Source organism: Trachemys scripta, chromosome 6, assembly GCF_013100865.1.
Source record: "Trachemys scripta elegans isolate TJP31775 chromosome 6, CAS_Tse_1.0, whole genome shotgun sequence".
Classification (NCBI taxonomy): Eukaryota; Metazoa; Chordata; order Testudines; family Emydidae; genus Trachemys; species Trachemys scripta.
Window position 1 is genome coordinate 60220295 of NC_048303.1, and position 18377 is coordinate 60238671.

Sequence of the window (18377 nt, forward strand, 5' to 3'; positions counted from 1 at the left end):
TAGATGCAGGGGGGGGGGGAAGGAGGAGTTAGTCAACAAGGCAAAGATATGCTCTTAGAACTTTCTTAAGCGCTAGTTCTGGAGCCTGACACACATGACTGGAGACATAATCAGGCTTCAGACCCCACTGTCATTAGGGAGCAATCAGAGTGAAAGTATGATATGGAGCTCATTCCACTAGAACCATCACGTACAAGACCAGCAGTTGGGATCAGGGGGGTCTTCACTTGGCTACAGTCATTCCTCTAGCAAGGTGTGAGTAAAGTTCTTTAAACTAGCTCTTCCCCTTTTTAAATAGGTGCATCCTTGCTCATGTGTCAGGTGTTAAGTTTCCTGATATACACATTCTAAAAAGGAAATATTCTGATTTTACTTAACTCCAATGCATTCAATCACTCTAATTACCCAAGTCTGTGATATGAACAGACTAAGAAATGGTACTACAGACTCTTCTGTACTAGATCCTGAAGATTCTCCTTCTGCCACTGCTAAATCTCTTTCTTGGACAAGTACAGGACAAGAGCAGTTATTCTGAGTAATAAAATGAATGAATGAGGTTTGGAAGTAAAGAACTGATATTGGAATAATACAACAATGTGCTATTTGCATCAGTTACTTATCAACATGTTGGACTGATACAAGACAGGTATATTGTCCAACACTGTGAGAAATTTAGATTTAAAAAGGACTTTGTTCAATTTATGCTTTATTTTCCATTCAGTTTTTTTACCCATTCCAATATGACAGGGGATATTACATATTGCAAAATTTTGCTACATTAATTCTTTGTCATCTTGGTTAAAAGAAAACAGATTCCAAATAATTAAAACCTCCCATTGACTATGTCATAATGTTTTTATTACAGTAATTAAAAACTGAATTTTGCTCCGATGGAAATAAAAATCACACTCATGTTTAAGTGCATGGAATAAAAACAATTTGGATATTTCTAAAGAACAAATCACTTGAGACAAAGTCAGCTTAGGGAATTTGTTTGAGGCTCTTCATTCAAACAAAGTAGGCAACATATATTGCAGTAAACAACAATACCCAGAAACATTTTTCCTTCAGCAGCACAGCAACACAGTACTAAATGTACGTTTTCTGCATGAAAAGAAAAACAAAGGTATTTGTATACAAAAAAATCAGTGTAATCTTTGGTACCAAATGTAAGGGCACCTTCTTATTAAGTACGTCCTCTCCAGTTGGCAAGTAACAGAAACTTTTCCTTAAGAATGGCTCAAAATTACCAATCTCATAGTGGTTCTGTTTAGCTGGTACTGACAACCGTAGTTAAAAAAAGCAATCTGGAGGTTTAGAGTTGTGCAACAGCAGGATACAACATAAATACTTTTTAAGTATTTGATTTCCCCCCAATAAGAACTTATTTCTTCAAATACAACTTTTTGAAGATTTTATTTTTAATTGTTCCTATTGTCCTCATAAAATCCTTTAAGGATTCCAATACCCAAATGAATAAAACAGCAATCAGAAAAAACACCAACAAAACAATGAGGTTATAATACAAGGTCAAACAGTCCCCTGACTGAAGGCATTTACTTGCTCTATTTAATCTTATGGACATCACTTTCTCCACTAATTCCACCATGATTTCTGATGACGAAGGCTGTTTTATTTCCCCAAGGACAGATTCCATCTGTTGGGTATTTCTTCTATAAGCTGCTCAATTTTGTGGTGGCAAGTCAGCATTAAATGGACTATTTGCTTCTTCTTTAATTGACGATGAATGCATCATTGGATCTTGTAAACACTACTGATTATACATTCAAGCTTTGTTCTTAGTGAAAGTGGCACTTACTTGAACCCTTGCAGTCAAGATATCTTAGTTTTATAGCACTTTACAGGTATAATATCAGCTGGTCATGGACTTCAGGTAAGCTTCCTTTTCCCAATGGCTTAGTGGGTATTGAAATATATCCTCTGTTGGATCCCATTGCCTTTTCACAACATCTTTATGATGAAGTGACTATTCTGTACTTTATATTGTACTTTACATGTGCTTTATTGCTGTACACATTTCCCTGTTGTTAATTTCAGTGCTCCTTGGTTATGTAACATATGTAAAGTTTTAAACTCTAATGGCATCCTATGAGGGCTGGCATTAGAAAAGTATCGATATTTTAGATCATCGTAGTAATGATATTTGACTGGTTTTCCATAGAAATCCTTTGGGAAAGGCCAAAACCCATACAGGTGAATTTCATCACAAAATCTGGTTGTGAGCGTGTACATGAGGAGACCGGTGCTGGGTCGTTTGATGTGGACCTTGTTTGTCAGCCAGTAACTACAAAGCAAACAAGAAAAAGACAAGTCATGAAATGTACATACAACTCCTTGTAAACAAAACTTGTGAAATGCACTTAGTTTATCTTAATTATATACATTATTTTTCTTTCATGGATGTTTTTATGGGCTTCATTCATTTCCTTGGAATAGATATATATACAGATTAGCTGGTTTCTTCTCCTTTAGGGCAAGATGGTGAGCAGTTACTTGCAAAAGTAGTTCCATTAATTTTCAGTGGTATGACCTGTGTAGGTAACTGCTCACTTGTGTGAGAAAGGAGTTCACAAGTTTTTAAAAGGGGTTAACTTTCTTTTTGGAGGAGGAAGTTGAAGCCTTGACCAACACAAGGTATTGCTCCTGAACTGAAGCTTTACATTGGCTCAGCTGTATACTAGGAGTTAGGAATTCCAAGACAAAATGCAGTAACCACTTGAGTTCTGGAACTGCCAGCTCCAAAAGCTATAAAAGGAGATTTCATTCATTTTGAAAAGACACTTTTTACATTATTTCATAGACATTAGATGAGGGGAAGACCTAGAATACCAGTTTACCTAGGTGATGGGGACTGCCACCCTCAGGGGCATTGCTAACAGGTCCAGAGGGTAACAACTACACCCTCTTTCTTAATGAGACAGGGCCTTAAGTTTTTTTTTTGTTGTGAGATGGGTCATGGTATGGAAAAGTTTGGGAACCACTGATTCAAGATTAGTACCTACTAATCAAGATCATTCGCTATAGTTAAACACTAAGATAGGAGGAAGTATCTGTGCCAAACAAATGTCTAAATAGTTCACTTTGACTATGAAATAGTTCAAATCTTTGGGCCAAAGTCTTTTAGACTATTCTTCAAAAATATGCATGTAGCTGTTCTAATTATCAGGTAACAGCATAGGCAAAACGGGTCATGTAGACATATATCTGATCATTTGTACTTAGAAAGATCCAGTTTAATAAATAAATATGTCATTAGCCAATTTAAAACACACAAATATGCAAATTAATTGCTTGTGCAAAAGTAGATGCAGTTATAAACATTTTTGTGTAACGACCTTTAGCTTCACTTAAGAAAACACATGAAGGCAAAACTGTATTTTTGTAAAATCTGATTCATTGTTTCATTGAAAAATAAAGGACATTTTTATTAAAGTAATCTGACCCTTTAACTCGTTTGCATGTTTACTACAAATTTGAGACTATTCCTTTTCCCCATCAGAAGGATTGCAACTTTTTTTATAAATTCACCATTAAAATGAACTACCTCTATCCTTGATCGATATCTTTATACTTACTAACAAAACCCTCATAAATCTGAACATGCTTTTGCAGACTTGATAGACAAATCTGTGCGCGAAATCAAGATGTTACCAAAAGGTGATGTATCTAATTTCTAATCTAAAATACTGTGCAGTGTTGTAGTTACACTGTTTCTTTGGTTTTCAGCAAGCTCTCCTTCCAAACGCAACAGAGACAAACATACATCTTGGCAGGCTTAGTTCTGGATGTCATTAATCACAGGTTTCTCAGGTTTTTTTAAGCATATGTTGGCAATGAGATAGAGCCTCTCAACTGCGAAAGTTGATGCAAGGAGTGACAGAGAAAGAAACACAAGAATGTGAAGAATCAGCTAAATTTAGGCTTTTTTTCTTGCGTGCCAAAAAGAAATCCTGACTGATGACACTCCATTGGAAGACCATTCACATCTGTTTTCTGGTACATTTTGAATAAACTGACGGAACTGTATTCTGGGAGAAGGCACTGAGTTGAACCATGTTTTGACAGAATTTTATTTTCTTGGTTCTATTCAGGTTTGCCAAAGTCTGTTTTTAAGAGATGGATGTGCCAGCAATTCACAGGTTTATGAAAAAGGAAACACTTTTGTTAGGGCCAATGGAACTAATCCACATAACATTAAGATAGAGCTACAGCTACACTGACAATGACTCATTAGGTCAACTTATTTTCTTCTAAGCTATATTAATTTTTATATTAACACCAGGTTAAAGAGAGGCCAGGCACATGAGTTTGAGTTCCAAATTCTAACAAGCTCTCAAGGCAAGCAGGTGCTGAAAAACATTTCAGATAACCTGCTCCGTCCATTGAACAATGAAGACAGCATGTTATTCTCTAATGATAAACCTTTACCTCCACACTAGCTTGCCATTCTACTACCCAAGCAGACCAGCCTCACACTGAACCTTTGACAAGCACAGAGGCTGTTTCACATATCATTCTTGCCTAAAAAACGAGTGAATGAAAACATGAAGTGCAAGGCATAACAGTACTGCACAGCTCTCATAACTGCAGACCAAGAGTTACATTTTGTCTTGCTCATATATATTTACTTAAAAGTTTCCCCATCTATAAAACTGGGCTAATGACATTTACCCTCCTTTGCAAAAGATGTGGGGATCTCTGGATGAAAAGTGCTAAACAAGAGCTAAGTTTTATTATTAATTGAAACAAACAAAAGTGGTCTGATTTTTATGCTGAATATCCATACATTCCACTGAAGTTAATGGGATTATGTTTGCTCGCTCCACTGAAAATCAGGTCACTTTTACATAGGTACCTAAATATGGATTTTAGGAACCAGGGGGCGTTTTCAAAGACACAAATGGAAGTTGGGTGGACTACATGGAAAGTCAAAGGGAATTAGGAATCTAACTGAAAATCTTCACCGTCTTCCTATCTTTAGGCACCTAGTTCTGAAAAATATGGCCATATTCATTAAATAAGGTTTTGGCGTATTAGTGGCTTGGTAAGGACTGGCTCATGCTTGCTCAAACACTTAGTTAAGGTTTGTCGAGCACTTTGAAGAGGTAAAGGGCACTCTGTAAGGGTTAAGTATTATTACTGTTTGGAGCAAAGGTTCTCACAACACATTTTTTGGTCGTTTCAGAGTGTGGCCACCAGCTCTTGCCGTGCTGATACTTTTCTCTAAAACACTTAATTAACTTTAGGAAAAAAACAAATACATGTGCTTATACACGCATCCAAATCATTGTAATTTATTTATGTAGGTTTTTTTTGCAGACTCAATAATAAAAATACTACTTGTATCGTTGTTAATATCACTTTTCACAGCACACTTAGTAGCCAGCTAAGAGGCTGTGATAAGTGATACTAACAAACATACAAGTATCATTTATCACAGCCTCCCAGCTAGCTAGTAAGTCTGCTGTGAAAAGTGATACTTGTATGTTTGTTAATATTACTTTTCTCAGCAAACTCCAAGACAAATTAAGCCTTGGGGGGGCACAGGAGGAAGCAGCGGGGCTAGGGGCAATGAATGTGGGGCCAGGGAAGACAGTGGGGCCCAGGGCGATGGGGGTGAGCCTGCATGGCCGGAGCCGGGGGTCAGCGCACGTACTGTGTGGTCAGAGCTGGGGGAACCACTGATTCAAGATTAGCACCTACTAATCAGGATCATTTGCTATAGTTAAACACTAAGATAGGAGGAAGTATCTGTGCCAAACAAATGTCTAAATAGTTCACTTTGACTATGAAATAGTTCAAATCTTTGGGCCAAAGTCTTTTAGACTATTCTTCAAAAATATGCATGTAGCTGTTCTAATTATCAGGTAACAGCATAGGCAAAACGGGTCATGTAGACATGTATCTGATCATTTGTACTTAGAAAGATCCAGTTTAATAAATAAATATCTCATTAGCCAATTTAAAACACACAAATATGCAAATTAATTGCTTGTGCAAAAGTAGATGCAGTTATAAACATTTTTGTGTAACGACCTTTAGCTTCACTTAAGAAAACACATGAAGGCAAAACTGTATTTTTGTAAAATCTGATTCATTGTTTCATTGAAAAATAAAGGACATTTTTATTAAAGTAATCTGACCCTTTAACTCGTTTGCATGTTTACTACAAATTTGAGACTATTCCTTTTCCCCATCAGAAGGATTGCAACTTTTTTTATAAATTCACCATTAAAATGAACTACCTCTATCCTTGATCGATATCTTTATACTTACTAACAAAACCCTCATAAATCTGAACATGCTTTTGCAGACTTGATAGACAAATCTGTGCGCGAAATCAAGATGTTACCAAAAGGTGATGTATCTAATTTCTAATCTAAAATACTGTGCAGTGTTGTAGTTACACTGTTTCTTTGGTTTTCAGCAAGCTCTCCTTCCAAACGCAACAGAGACAAACATACATCTTGGCAGGCTTAGTTCTGGATGTCATTAATCACAGGTTTCTCAGGTTTTTTTAAGCATATGTTGGCAATGAGATAGAGCCTCTCAACTGCGAAAGTTGATGCAAGGAGTGACAGAGAAAGAAACACAAGAATGTGAAGAATCAGCTAAATTTAGGCTTTTTTTCTTGCGTGCCAAAAAGAAATCCTGACTGATGACACTCCATTGGAAGACCATTCACATCTGTTTTCTGGTACATTTTGAATAAACTGACGGAACTGTATTCTGGGAGAAGGCACTGAGTTGAACCATGTTTTGACAGAATTTTATTTTCTTGGTTCTATTCAGGTTTGCCAAAGTCTGTTTTTAAGAGATGGATGTGCCAGCAATTCACAGGTTTATGAAAAAGGAAACACTTTTGTTAGGGCCAATGGAACTAATCCACATAACATTAAGATAGAGCTACAGCTACACTGACAATGACTCATTAGGTCAACTTATTTTCTTCTAAGCTATATTAATTTTTATATTAACACCAGGTTAAAGAGAGGCCAGGCACATGAGTTTGAGTTCCAAATTCTAACAAGCTCTCAAGGCAAGCAGGTGCTGAAAAACATTTCAGATAACCTGCTCCGTCCATTGAACAATGAAGACAGCATGTTATTCTCTAATGATAAACCTTTACCTCCACACTAGCTTGCCATTCTACTACCCAAGCAGACCAGCCTCACACTGAACCTTTGACAAGCACAGAGGCTGTTTCACATATCATTCTTGCCTAAAAAACGAGTGAATGAAAACATGAAGTGCAAGGCATAACAGTACTGCACAGCTCTCATAACTGCAGACCAAGAGTTACATTTTGTCTTGCTCATATATATTTACTTAAAAGTTTCCCCATCTATAAAACTGGGCTAATGACATTTACCCTCCTTTGCAAAAGATGTGGGGATCTCTGGATGAAAAGTGCTAAACAAGAGCTAAGTTTTATTATTAATTGAAACAAACAAAAGTGGTCTGATTTTTATGCTGAATATCCATACATTCCACTGAAGTTAATGGGATTATGTTTGCTCGCTCCACTGAAAATCAGGTCACTTTTACATAGGTACCTAAATATGGATTTTAGGAACCAGGGGGCGTTTTCAAAGACACAAATGGAAGTTGGGTGGACTACATGGAAAGTCAAAGGGAATTAGGAATCTAACTGAAAATCTTCACCGTCTTCCTATCTTTAGGCACCTAGTTCTGAAAAATATGGCCATATTCATTAAATAAGGTTTTGGCGTATTAGTGGCTTGGTAAGGACTGGCTCATGCTTGCTCAAACACTTAGTTAAGGTTTGTCGAGCACTTTGAAGAGGTAAAGGGCACTCTGTAAGGGTTAAGTATTATTACTGTTTGGAGCAAAGGTTCTCACAACACATTTTTTGGTCGTTTCAGAGTGTGGCCACCAGCTCTTGCCGTGCTGATACTTTTCTCTAAAACACTTAATTAACTTTAGGAAAAAAACAAATACATGTGCTTATACACGCATCCAAATCATTGTAATTTATTTATGTAGGTTTTTTTTGCAGACTCAATAATAAAAATACTACTTGTATCGTTGTTAATATCACTTTTCACAGCACACTTAGTAGCCAGCTAAGAGGCTGTGATAAGTGATACTAACAAACATACAAGTATCATTTATCACAGCCTCCCAGCTAGCTAGTAAGTCTGCTGTGAAAAGTGATACTTGTATGTTTGTTAATATTACTTTTCTCAGCAAGCTCCAGGACAAATTAAGCCTGGGGGGAGGGGGAGCCACAGGAGGAGGCAGCGGAGCCAGGGACAATGAATGTGGGGCCAGGGAAGGCAGTGGGGCCCAGGGCGATGGGGGTGAGCCTGCATGGCCGGAGCTGGGGGTCAGCGCACGTACTGTATGGTCAGAGCTGGGGGCTGCACAGCTGAAGTCTGGGGTCAGAGCCCGCTGCTGTGCAGCTGGGACCGGGGATCAGCATTGTGGTCCATGCACTGCCCTCTAGAGGCGATGCAGGGCAGTGCATGCAGGAGCAACTGGGAGGGAGTGGGAAAGGTCGATAATTGCCCTCCACACATCCCATCACCACGCAGGAGGTTTTCGTGACTGCATGAAAAGCCCCTAGTGGCCGCATTTGAGAAATGCTGGTTTGGAGTGCATACTTATGGTAGTGTGGTTGGGGTTTTTTTAAGATACACAGATTGTATTAATTTAGAGCAACATTGGGACCTCGTGTGAATACATGTGTTTACACACATAAGTAAGAGTAGCAAAATTTAGCCTTTAATATCAAAAGTGTCTTAAAAGCATCAGAAACTCCAAAATCCTAAAAATATTCATTCTGTTAAAATTGACCTTTTCAGACTTGCAGTCTGAGTCTCTGAAGTGGCTGTGGCTTGGATGGTGGTTCTTTCATCTCAGAAAAAATTGGCCTTTGTTTAAAAGGAAAAAGAACCTTCCCTCCCCCTCCCCATTCCGTTCCCCCACCCCCATCATTCCTGTTGCACTCACACAGTTTTAAAAAGCTGACAGGTTCAGTGAACTGAAAGCAGCTCCAGGCTGAGTCATGGACACTTTAAAGACAGCAGAGAAAGACTCAGGAATCTGTTTAGTTTAAAAGGCGTATGAATGAAAGCAAATTAAGAAAGTGAATATTATGGTATGTGGTTATGATAATTGCAGAGTACTATGTGTTATTCTGAATGCTTTCATTAACCTGCATTTTTAGGCAGGAGAGACCTCTGAGATATTCCCTCTGTTGATCCAGCATTTTACAACTGGTACAATTTTTATTGTCGTGTTTTGTTTTAACAAATGCTAGGCTCCCTGAGCTGAAAACAACTTCAGACTGAGCAATAGTCAGTTCAAGACCTTCAAGCCACAGATACAGATACCTGCTCAACATAGGCTGAAGCTGAACCCAGGGATCTAGTTTCAGCAGAAACAGGTGTTGCAGGGCTATGCAGAATTGGTGTGGCAGGCTCTCCATATGCAGGAGGTTGCAGAGTTAAGCTGCTTACTTACTACACTGCTGCCTTTCCCTCAGAAGCCCAACCAGGTGCTTCCATTTGTTTTTTTGTTTGTTTGTTTGTTTGTTGGGAACCTTCCTTGGCCTCCTCTTACCCTGGGTGAATTTCACTCATGTGAGAATTAGGGTTGCCAACTTTCTAATTGTACAAAACCAATACCTTTGCCCCGCCCCTTCCATGAGGACCTGCCTCCACCCCACCCCTTTTCTGAGGCCCCACCACCCATTCACTCCAGTCCCTCTCCCTCCTCGTTCTCCCCAACCCTCATTCACTTTCACTGGGCTGGGGCAGGGGGCTGGGGTGTGGGAGGGGGTGAGGGCTACAGTGGGGGGTGCTGCCTGTGGGGTGGGCCCAGAAATGAGGGGTTGAGGGTGCAGGAGGGGGCTCTGGGATGGGGTAGGGGCACGGGGGAGGGGGGTGATTGGAGCCACCAGGGTCCCTTTTCGACCAGGCATTACGGTCAAAAAACGGATGCCTGGGGACTCTAGTAAGAATGGCAGAGTTAAATGTTCATGAAATAAGTCTGCAATATACAGACAGTTCCGTATTTTTGGCACAAGGAATTAGTACAAGTTATTTCCAAGAGACAGAGATGAATATTCTATTACAGCTAGGATGAAAAACACCCCCAGCATGCCAAAGTCTATCACTAGTAGGGTTTACAGTAGGAATTAAAAACCTGCAAGGAAACTTTCTTCTACTTGTCAAAACTCTTATCCAAATCATACTGAGAAAAATGTTCGTCCACTCATACAAATGAGACCTGGGTCCAAACTTCACACTCAAAATATGGGGTTGGTTTAAATATGTAGCTGAATTTTGCAGCTTGAGATCAACTCAAATACAGATCCAAAGGACACAAGATGTGAAATGAATAAAAAGGTTAGAGCAGTTTGAAGCTTACAGCCTTCTTTAGAAATCAGATTTGTAATTAATCAGGAATGATCACATCTCACCTCTGCAAAGCCAAGATCCCAATCACTGTTTGAATTGATTTTAAAATAGACCTTTTCATCTACTTGGCCTCTGTCATTTAGTCTGGATTATATGACTAAAATGGTTAATGACGAGAATAACTGCCCCACTATGAGATCAATTAAGGCTTAATTTTTGGAAATTCCTTAAGGTTGCAAAAATTGTTTGATCAATAACCATTTTGCACCTTTCCCTTCCTGCCTGTGAACACATTCAGTTAAATCTAAGCTATAATGACAGCCTCTTTTTATTTATTTTTAGGAGTATGGTTTGAGAGTATAGTTTCTCTGTAAGATTAAGAATTCCAAGTAGCAAAGGAAAAGGCAGCTCTACTCAGGATCTGGAAAATGCAGCAGGCATCTTTAGTTTTTCACAGGTTATCTCTGGACCTACATTCACAGCAATCGACGTCTTAGACCTGATTTTCAAACTGGCTGTGGACATAGCAAAAACAAGAAACACCACCAGTCCTGAACAGACTGTCGTCTCCTTCAGGCTAAGATCAGAATCCTCCCAAGTCTCCTGGCAAGACACAGCAGCCCTATTAACAAGAAGTTCCTGGATTCAGTCAAATTCTAAAACATCCTTGCATATTACTTCCACTCATCAAAAGGCCGTAAAACAGAAGACCAAGTAGGTCATTATGACCATTCAGTGTTAGTGTTATCATTAACCACAACGGCTGATATTCTGGCATTGAAATATTTGCTCCTTCCCCAAAGTTCTCAAGGGTTTCTATGGTTTTCTGATTATCTCTGACAAAAAAAAGTGCAAAGGAAGAAAGTGAATCAGTGACCGAAAGCATAAACAGATATCGACATGCCCCAATACAAGGAATACAAGCTTATGTCCTGGCTATTGAAGAAACAGAGAAATCCCACCTTTCTTCCACCATACCAGCTGCTAACTCACGTTCCATTGAACTGTCACAGATTGTGAATCCTCTTGTTAACTGAGTACTTCAGCTACTCCCACTGAGAAGTATTATCAGAGTCCTTCTTGGAGAAAGTCATCCACATCAAATATTGACTTTTGGAGCCCTAGGAAGCATACAGCAGGCATAGGCCTGATGACAAGATACCCTCTCCCTTTGAATTTTCCCATTCTTGGCCTAAAGTTGCAACAGGCAGTGAAAAAGTCAACTACTTCCATCCAAACTTCCTCATGCCTCTCAAAAAGCAATAACAGCAAGCATTTGCATATCTGCTTAAAATGGATGTATATAGTAGCAATTTGCCAATTTAAATATCCTGATTAGTCATCTTAAAACAGAAGTCATTAGCAAAATACTGTTTGGCTAATGGCATTAAACAAAGATTAGTATACTGAGCGTATACTACATAGAAAGCTGAATTGGCCATTAAAGCCTTGCATTTTGTAATATTAAGATTTAAAAAGATTTATGAGGTAATTTTTTTATGTATCAGAAAGAACACAACAAAAATATGTATATAAATGAGACCTGTTTACATTTTCAGTGTTTAGCATTAAGGATTATTACTTCACATTAATGCATAATTTCTACTGAACTTATGATGCAGAAGTCCCAGGTACAAGATTTTAGGAGAGGAGTGACTGGCAACAAGTCTGGCAGACACACTTAGAATCAAGTTTTCATGGACAACAGACTTGGAGAAGTCCTATCATGGTGGAAAGGTGATGTAAAGATGGATTTGTCTAATGGTGCCATGTCCTCACCATCTTGCATTTTTCAAGTGTGGCAAAGTTTTGAGATAGCCTTTCAGCACAGTGGTTTCACCCCAGTAAGATAAAAGATAAAAGATGCTGAGGTACTGTGACTAGCAAAAATTGTGCCATATTAATTATTACATATTCCTGCATGAGAAGGTAAACAGCTGAAAATCTGAACTGACGTTATTAAGGGTGAAATCAAATGGAAAATGGTGGTGAGGGTAGATTTTATTTCATATATTTTACACCATTTTATTCAGTTGTGGATGGAAAATACAGCATAGCTAAAAAACCAAGAGTAAACTTAAAAAAAAATGTAACAGCATCAGCTGTTGGCTATCAAACTATGGCACATTAACTTTCTTGGCACATGTCCTGTAGCATTCTGAAACCCCACTGAAGTACAGCCCATGCTGTTATAGGCTAATGAAAAATAGCACAACATACTATTTTTTCCCACAGGACTTCAGGTCCCAGCCTATGCCCCTCTACAGATTTTGTTCTCTTCTTCATTTGAATCAGGCAGCTTCCTCCTCCATGGTACCAGGGCTCAGGAGAGGTTAAACTGTTGCCAATTACATCTGTACAATGAGAGCACAAGAAGCACTGTTGAATGCTTACCTATGAGCTAATTTGCAATATTTATTGTATGGCATTTTTAAGCAGTTAGTATACAAGACACAACTGTTTTTATCAAAAGTAATGATGCACTTTAATAAAGGGAGATGCACTTGCTCAAACTGTTAGTTTCTCTTTAATGAGCTCAGTCAATGCTACTGCCCCCTTTCCTCCTTCTTTGACCTGACTTGGTGCCAAGTGGTTTCTGCTAAATATTTTCAGGCACATTTAGGTTCCTGTTTATAAAGCAGATGGTGAATGAAAAGACCATTAGCTTGGGCTTTTGATGATAGTGTTTTTGTTCTTCTGCAGAATGAAGGAAAAAAAAAATCAGTGACTGAAGCTGTAAAGACAACCAAGTTACAGGAGCACTATATCTTGTTATGAATAAGCATGAATGTGCTAAGAAGACTGTGTATTCATCTTAAATCACCACTATGGAGAACTTTAAACATTTCAAATGTTCGTTTTAGTGACTGTGACAAAACATCTAACAATATATTAAAGCTCAGTTTGTACAACCTTAAAAATAATGGCCAAATTCTCTGCTATAATGTAGCTGGTTTACAGCACTCCAGGGGTGTAATCTGGGCCGAGAACAAATTTAGCCAATCATCTAGAGAAGACCACCTTAGTACAAGGATGATACTCCAGTGACATAGATGTGATGTACGGGCACTTATGTCACACACTCCTCCCTGCAACCAGTGTACCGTGGAAAAGTAGGCATGGCAAAAAGACAGGGGGCCTGACTACTATGCAGCTGAACCACACCAACCTCTGGCTGTGTTTTGACTTGCGTTTAGCTTGCCTTTATAACCTAGCATATGTTAGAACTGCCTTCAAGATGGCCCTGTGCAGAGCAGCATCAGGGTTAGGAAACTGCAAATATGAGCTTTAAATGACCTTTGTCATCTACCTGCACTTTATTTCAGCTGAAGCTTGCTCACTGTCTTTATCTGTCCATGTTAAACAAAACACCTGAAAACATTTTTTTCCCTTTTAAGGTGGCTCTGAAACTTCTGGGACAAATTCCGTCTATATTTAGACCTGCAGAATTTATGATTTAAAGGGGAACAGAATTTAGCTCTATGTTTTCAGGAATGTCCAGATGAGCTAGAACTGTACACTATCAAAAACATCAAAGGCAAGTTTAAAAATAAAATGTTGTAAGCCTACTCATTCAGGTACATTGTCTTGCTCCCACACAAGAATTTACTGTGTATATTAAAGTAGGGTGTAAATCCACACTAACATTAAAAAGCCCACTGAAGAGTAGGTGCATCGATGATTCTTAAAAAATAATCTGTTTGTGAAGTTTTCCAAATGGCTAACTTTACATGACCAATATATATATATATATCACAATATAAGCCTATATATCGCTGAATAAAACACAACCAGAATAGACTGATATCCCATAATGGCTGCTGAAGTGTCAATTGAGTCTTAATTATTAAAATTGATTGTTAGAAGCTCAGAAGACAAGATCCCACATGGACAAGCTGACCCATGATACAGTAACTAGTTCAATTTGGACTTCACTGCTGAACAAGTTTTAGATGAATTTAAAAAAAAATAATGTACTGATCTCTCTTAGAAGATCAAACACACGTGTCACACTATAAATGTAATGGCAAAATACCATCCTATATTACTTTTCAAGCACAGGTGAAATGAACTCAACATGAACTTAGACATACCATTCCAAGGAGCCTCTAAATGATTTCCTTTTGCAATATTTACAACTGCAAGCCATGCATAATACTAATAAGAAATCTATTCCATATGCTTCTGCGGAAAGAGTACAGACTCAGCCTCCAAAATGATAAACATCTCAAAATAAGAACAACATGATCGTCTTAAAAGTTATGTAATTGTCATGTCATGCTTTTGGTGTAGGAGCAATACTTCTATCCTCAAACTTCCAAGTTAACTTTTCTGGTTACTAATGTTGTTAAGAACTACCCAAAGGCAGACAATCTGGGAGCAAAATACTAACATGCTTGGAATGTCTCCTAAATAATTATCAACATATATGCATAAAACTATTTCAGCTTAGGGTTATTTAACTCAGAAAAGACCTAAATACACTCAGCACACATTGTAAAAACAATACAGATTGTTGTCTTGATAAAGGCTCAATCTGCAGCCTCTACTCATGAAAGCAATCCTCCCTCATGAGAGTTGTTCTGCTGACTTACATGCAACTATTCATGTGATTAACAGTTATGCCTCATACCGGAAGTGAACATTTAAACTAGACCACAATCTACCAGACCTAAGAACTCCAGTGATAAATCACAAAACCACCTAACTAGATGCTTAGAAGACTCTAACATATAAAAAGCTGCAAAACTGTTTTCTCCTAGATAAAAATATTAGAAGGATAGCAAGCTATGGGAGTAGTTATGACTATTAAGATATAGACTCTTAAATAGATATTTTTTTTAAAAGTGCTATAACATGTATTTTTCAGGAATGGTTAAATAATGTATGCTGGCTATTCCTCTGTAATTGTGGAGCCATAGCAACAAAGCTTGTTTTTCCTTTACATTAAATGTAGTGCTACAAGATAAATTATCATTTGTTATTTTAGAAAGAAAATATGTTAATCTTATCTAAAATTTGTGTAAATCTTACCCTGTGCCACAGTAAATAACACAATTAAAATGGAAACATGAAGGTATTTTTTAAGAAGCTGTCAAATAAATGCAGTCAATCATCAAGGATCTGTCTCCTGCTCAAAACGGAGTCAATGAGAATTTTATTATTGATGGCAATAGGATCAGGAGTAGGCCCAAATTTATTAGCTAAAGACAGCATTCAACATCTCTGTGCTGATCTTCAAGGCCTTCCATGGAATTGGCCCAATGTACCGCAGATGCTTTCCAAGACAAAGATTTCCCTTGACATTCCTCAGGAACTATGAAGCAGCCAAGTTCAAAGATGGAGATCCTGAGAATAGGTGAAAAGTCTTATTTGGAAACAAGGCTAAGGCTTTGAAACTCATTACCAGAAATAAAGGACCACAAATCTCTCTGCCCTCAGAACAAAGTGTTAAATTCACTTCCAATTATCATTTCCTCAGCTGATATTTTGAACTGCAAAAAAGGAAAAGAAAGAAAAAGCAGTGCAGGCAAAAAGGGAGAGAGAGAAAGAAGCAGGAGACAGGTAAGTAGAGAGAAAGTAAATACATTTAAAAAAACAAAACAACAAAAAAACCTTCTACTGCTTCAGGAGGAAGGGAAAGCAGACCACTGGTCTAATGAAATTTTGGAGTCATTCTAATAATGGTGTGCACCATTATAAAGAACATAGGTGGATAATCTCTCCTTTCTAAACTATATAGGACTCAAATATACTCTACACATTCTTCACTTATTTCAGCAAGATTATACTATTGTGCCTTGGCTAGATAGGATTTCTGATAACATTGTTATATCTTTTCCACCTAAGTGTTTTGTTAATTTTGTTGCTTTTATCAAAATGAAAAACTTTAATATGATGGAGTTCATTGCTCGCTCTCAGATTTCTCAATTGTTCATCTCACCTCTCATTTTCAATGTACCATTTAGATAGGATGTATATTGTTAATCAAAACTAATTTCTAGTTTTGTGTTCTAATTTTAGTTTTCATAGTGGGCATTTATTCTGATTACAGATCTTTTACTTCCAGGGTGAAATTAGAGATTCATTTTATATATCAGATTCATTTTACATACCTGTTTCTTAGTCTACCAACATAACCAGTCTCTAAAACACTTGCATGTCCTTAAAAATCTCAATAATTAACCAATTCAGGAACTCATTATTAATGATACAATTTTATATCAGCAGAACAACAATTAGATATATGGTTAGAAGCTGAAAGCTTTATTACAGTTGCTTAAAGGAGGTTATTTCCTAGATTACAAAATTCCTAGGAAGCACCTGAGGCCCAGAGTCACAAAAGGACTTAGGTGCCTAAAATCCAAAAAGTAGGTACCATTGAGAACCTCGCAATCCCCACTAAACTGCCACCTAACCCTCAGAGGTGCCTAAAATCCAATGGTGCCTAAATTTCTGCTGTAGATGTGCCCTAAGCACCTATGATTTTGGCTCTGGGCATGCATACAATCCCTCAGTATAGGGGCCTGGGTACCTATCTCATGCCTAAGCCACAGCGGGATCCTCAAACCAGGTGAAACTAGATGTTCCCCTGTCTGTCTCACCTGAGCACCTAACTCCGGGTTTGTAGATTCCACTGGGTGGCCAGACACCTATCCCTTTGTGGATTTGGCCTGTGTCCTGTCTGGACCTCAGGGCAAGTCTACACTATAATGCTACATCGGCGAAGCTGCACCGATGCAGCTGTGCTGCTGTAGCATGTCTGGTGAAGATGCACTATTCCGATGGGAGAGCGCTCTCTCATCGGCATAATTACGCCACCTCGGTGAGAAGCAGAAGCTAGGTCGGCAGGCAAATGTCTTCCACTGATGTAGCACTGGCAACGAATGTGAACTCTATTCCTTAATGCATTGTCACTATGTTCTTAAGAAAGTGCCTACCTCACTAGTTTCTCCAAAGAAATGGCATTTCCCATCAGTGGTGAAGTTCAGATGTGCCACATACTAAATTGTTGATTGGCCCATGTTGCTCACATGTCCTTTTTATTCATTCCACAACCATCTGTTCACACACTTAAGGGACACACTGAAGTACATATAAACCTGGTAATGCTTGATTATTATCTTCCTCACAAGTTTCTTTATCTGTGCATCTCAAAAACTGTATTTTAATTGCTTTGGGTGTTGCCTCAGATTTTGGGTTTAAACAACTGTCCAAAGAAAGTCATCAATTCACATTCTTGGTCCTAAAAATGATAAATCGTTACTGTGAAATTACAAAAGGTTCCCCATTTAATTCTTTTTTGGTCTCAATTCTCTTCTCACACACACATGCACAATCCTGAAAGAGTTTTTCTGCAAAATATTTTTGTGAACACTGATTATTCAGAGAATGCAAGTTTGCTCTTTTAAAGCACAGAAATTAGTTGAATCTATTTTTGATTGACATGGACTGTATCTACACATAGTGAACAAAACATGCATTAATATTGGTTGAAAATTATCAGCATTAGTGTTTTCTTACTCTATTTGCTAAGTACCCTGATACTGCAAACCTTTTCACATATGCTCCTGTGAGTAGTCCAGTGGTAGTAAACATAAGAATGGCCATACTGGGTCAGACCAAAGGTCCATCTAGCCCAGTATCCTATCTTCGACAGTGGCCAATGCCAGGTGCCCCAGAGGGAATGAACAGAACAGGTAATCAAGTGATGCATCCCCTGTGGCGCATTCCGAGCTTCTGGCAACCAGAGGCTAGATGCTTCTGGCAAACAGAGGCTAGGGATACCACAGAGGCTAAGTTAAGCATGTGTGAATTTACAGGATCAGGGCCTAAGATCACACTTGATTAAAATGTTTTTAATAACAAAAAGTCAGGAAAGAAAATATTTGGAATTCTTTAAGGCAGAAAAACAGCTCTGCAAAGTAAAACAGCCAAACGGTCAAAAAGGAGAGATGAAAATGTATG

The 18377-nt window shown here is 38.3% G+C and overlaps 1 protein-coding gene across 1 annotated transcript in view; it reads right to left on the bottom strand.

The window, feature by feature from the left end:
* Window positions 1-836: 836 nt before the first annotated feature.
* The window catches only part of ST8SIA4 (ST8 alpha-N-acetyl-neuraminide alpha-2,8-sialyltransferase 4), an 85139-nt gene continuing 67598 nt past the window's right edge, over window positions 837-18377 (bottom strand). The window contains exon 5 of the mRNA XM_034774294.1: window positions 837-2305. Coding sequence (XP_034630185.1) covers window positions 2023-2305 — 283 coding nt within the window. The 3' untranslated portion in view covers window positions 837-2022. The remainder of the gene's footprint in view (window positions 2306-18377) is intronic.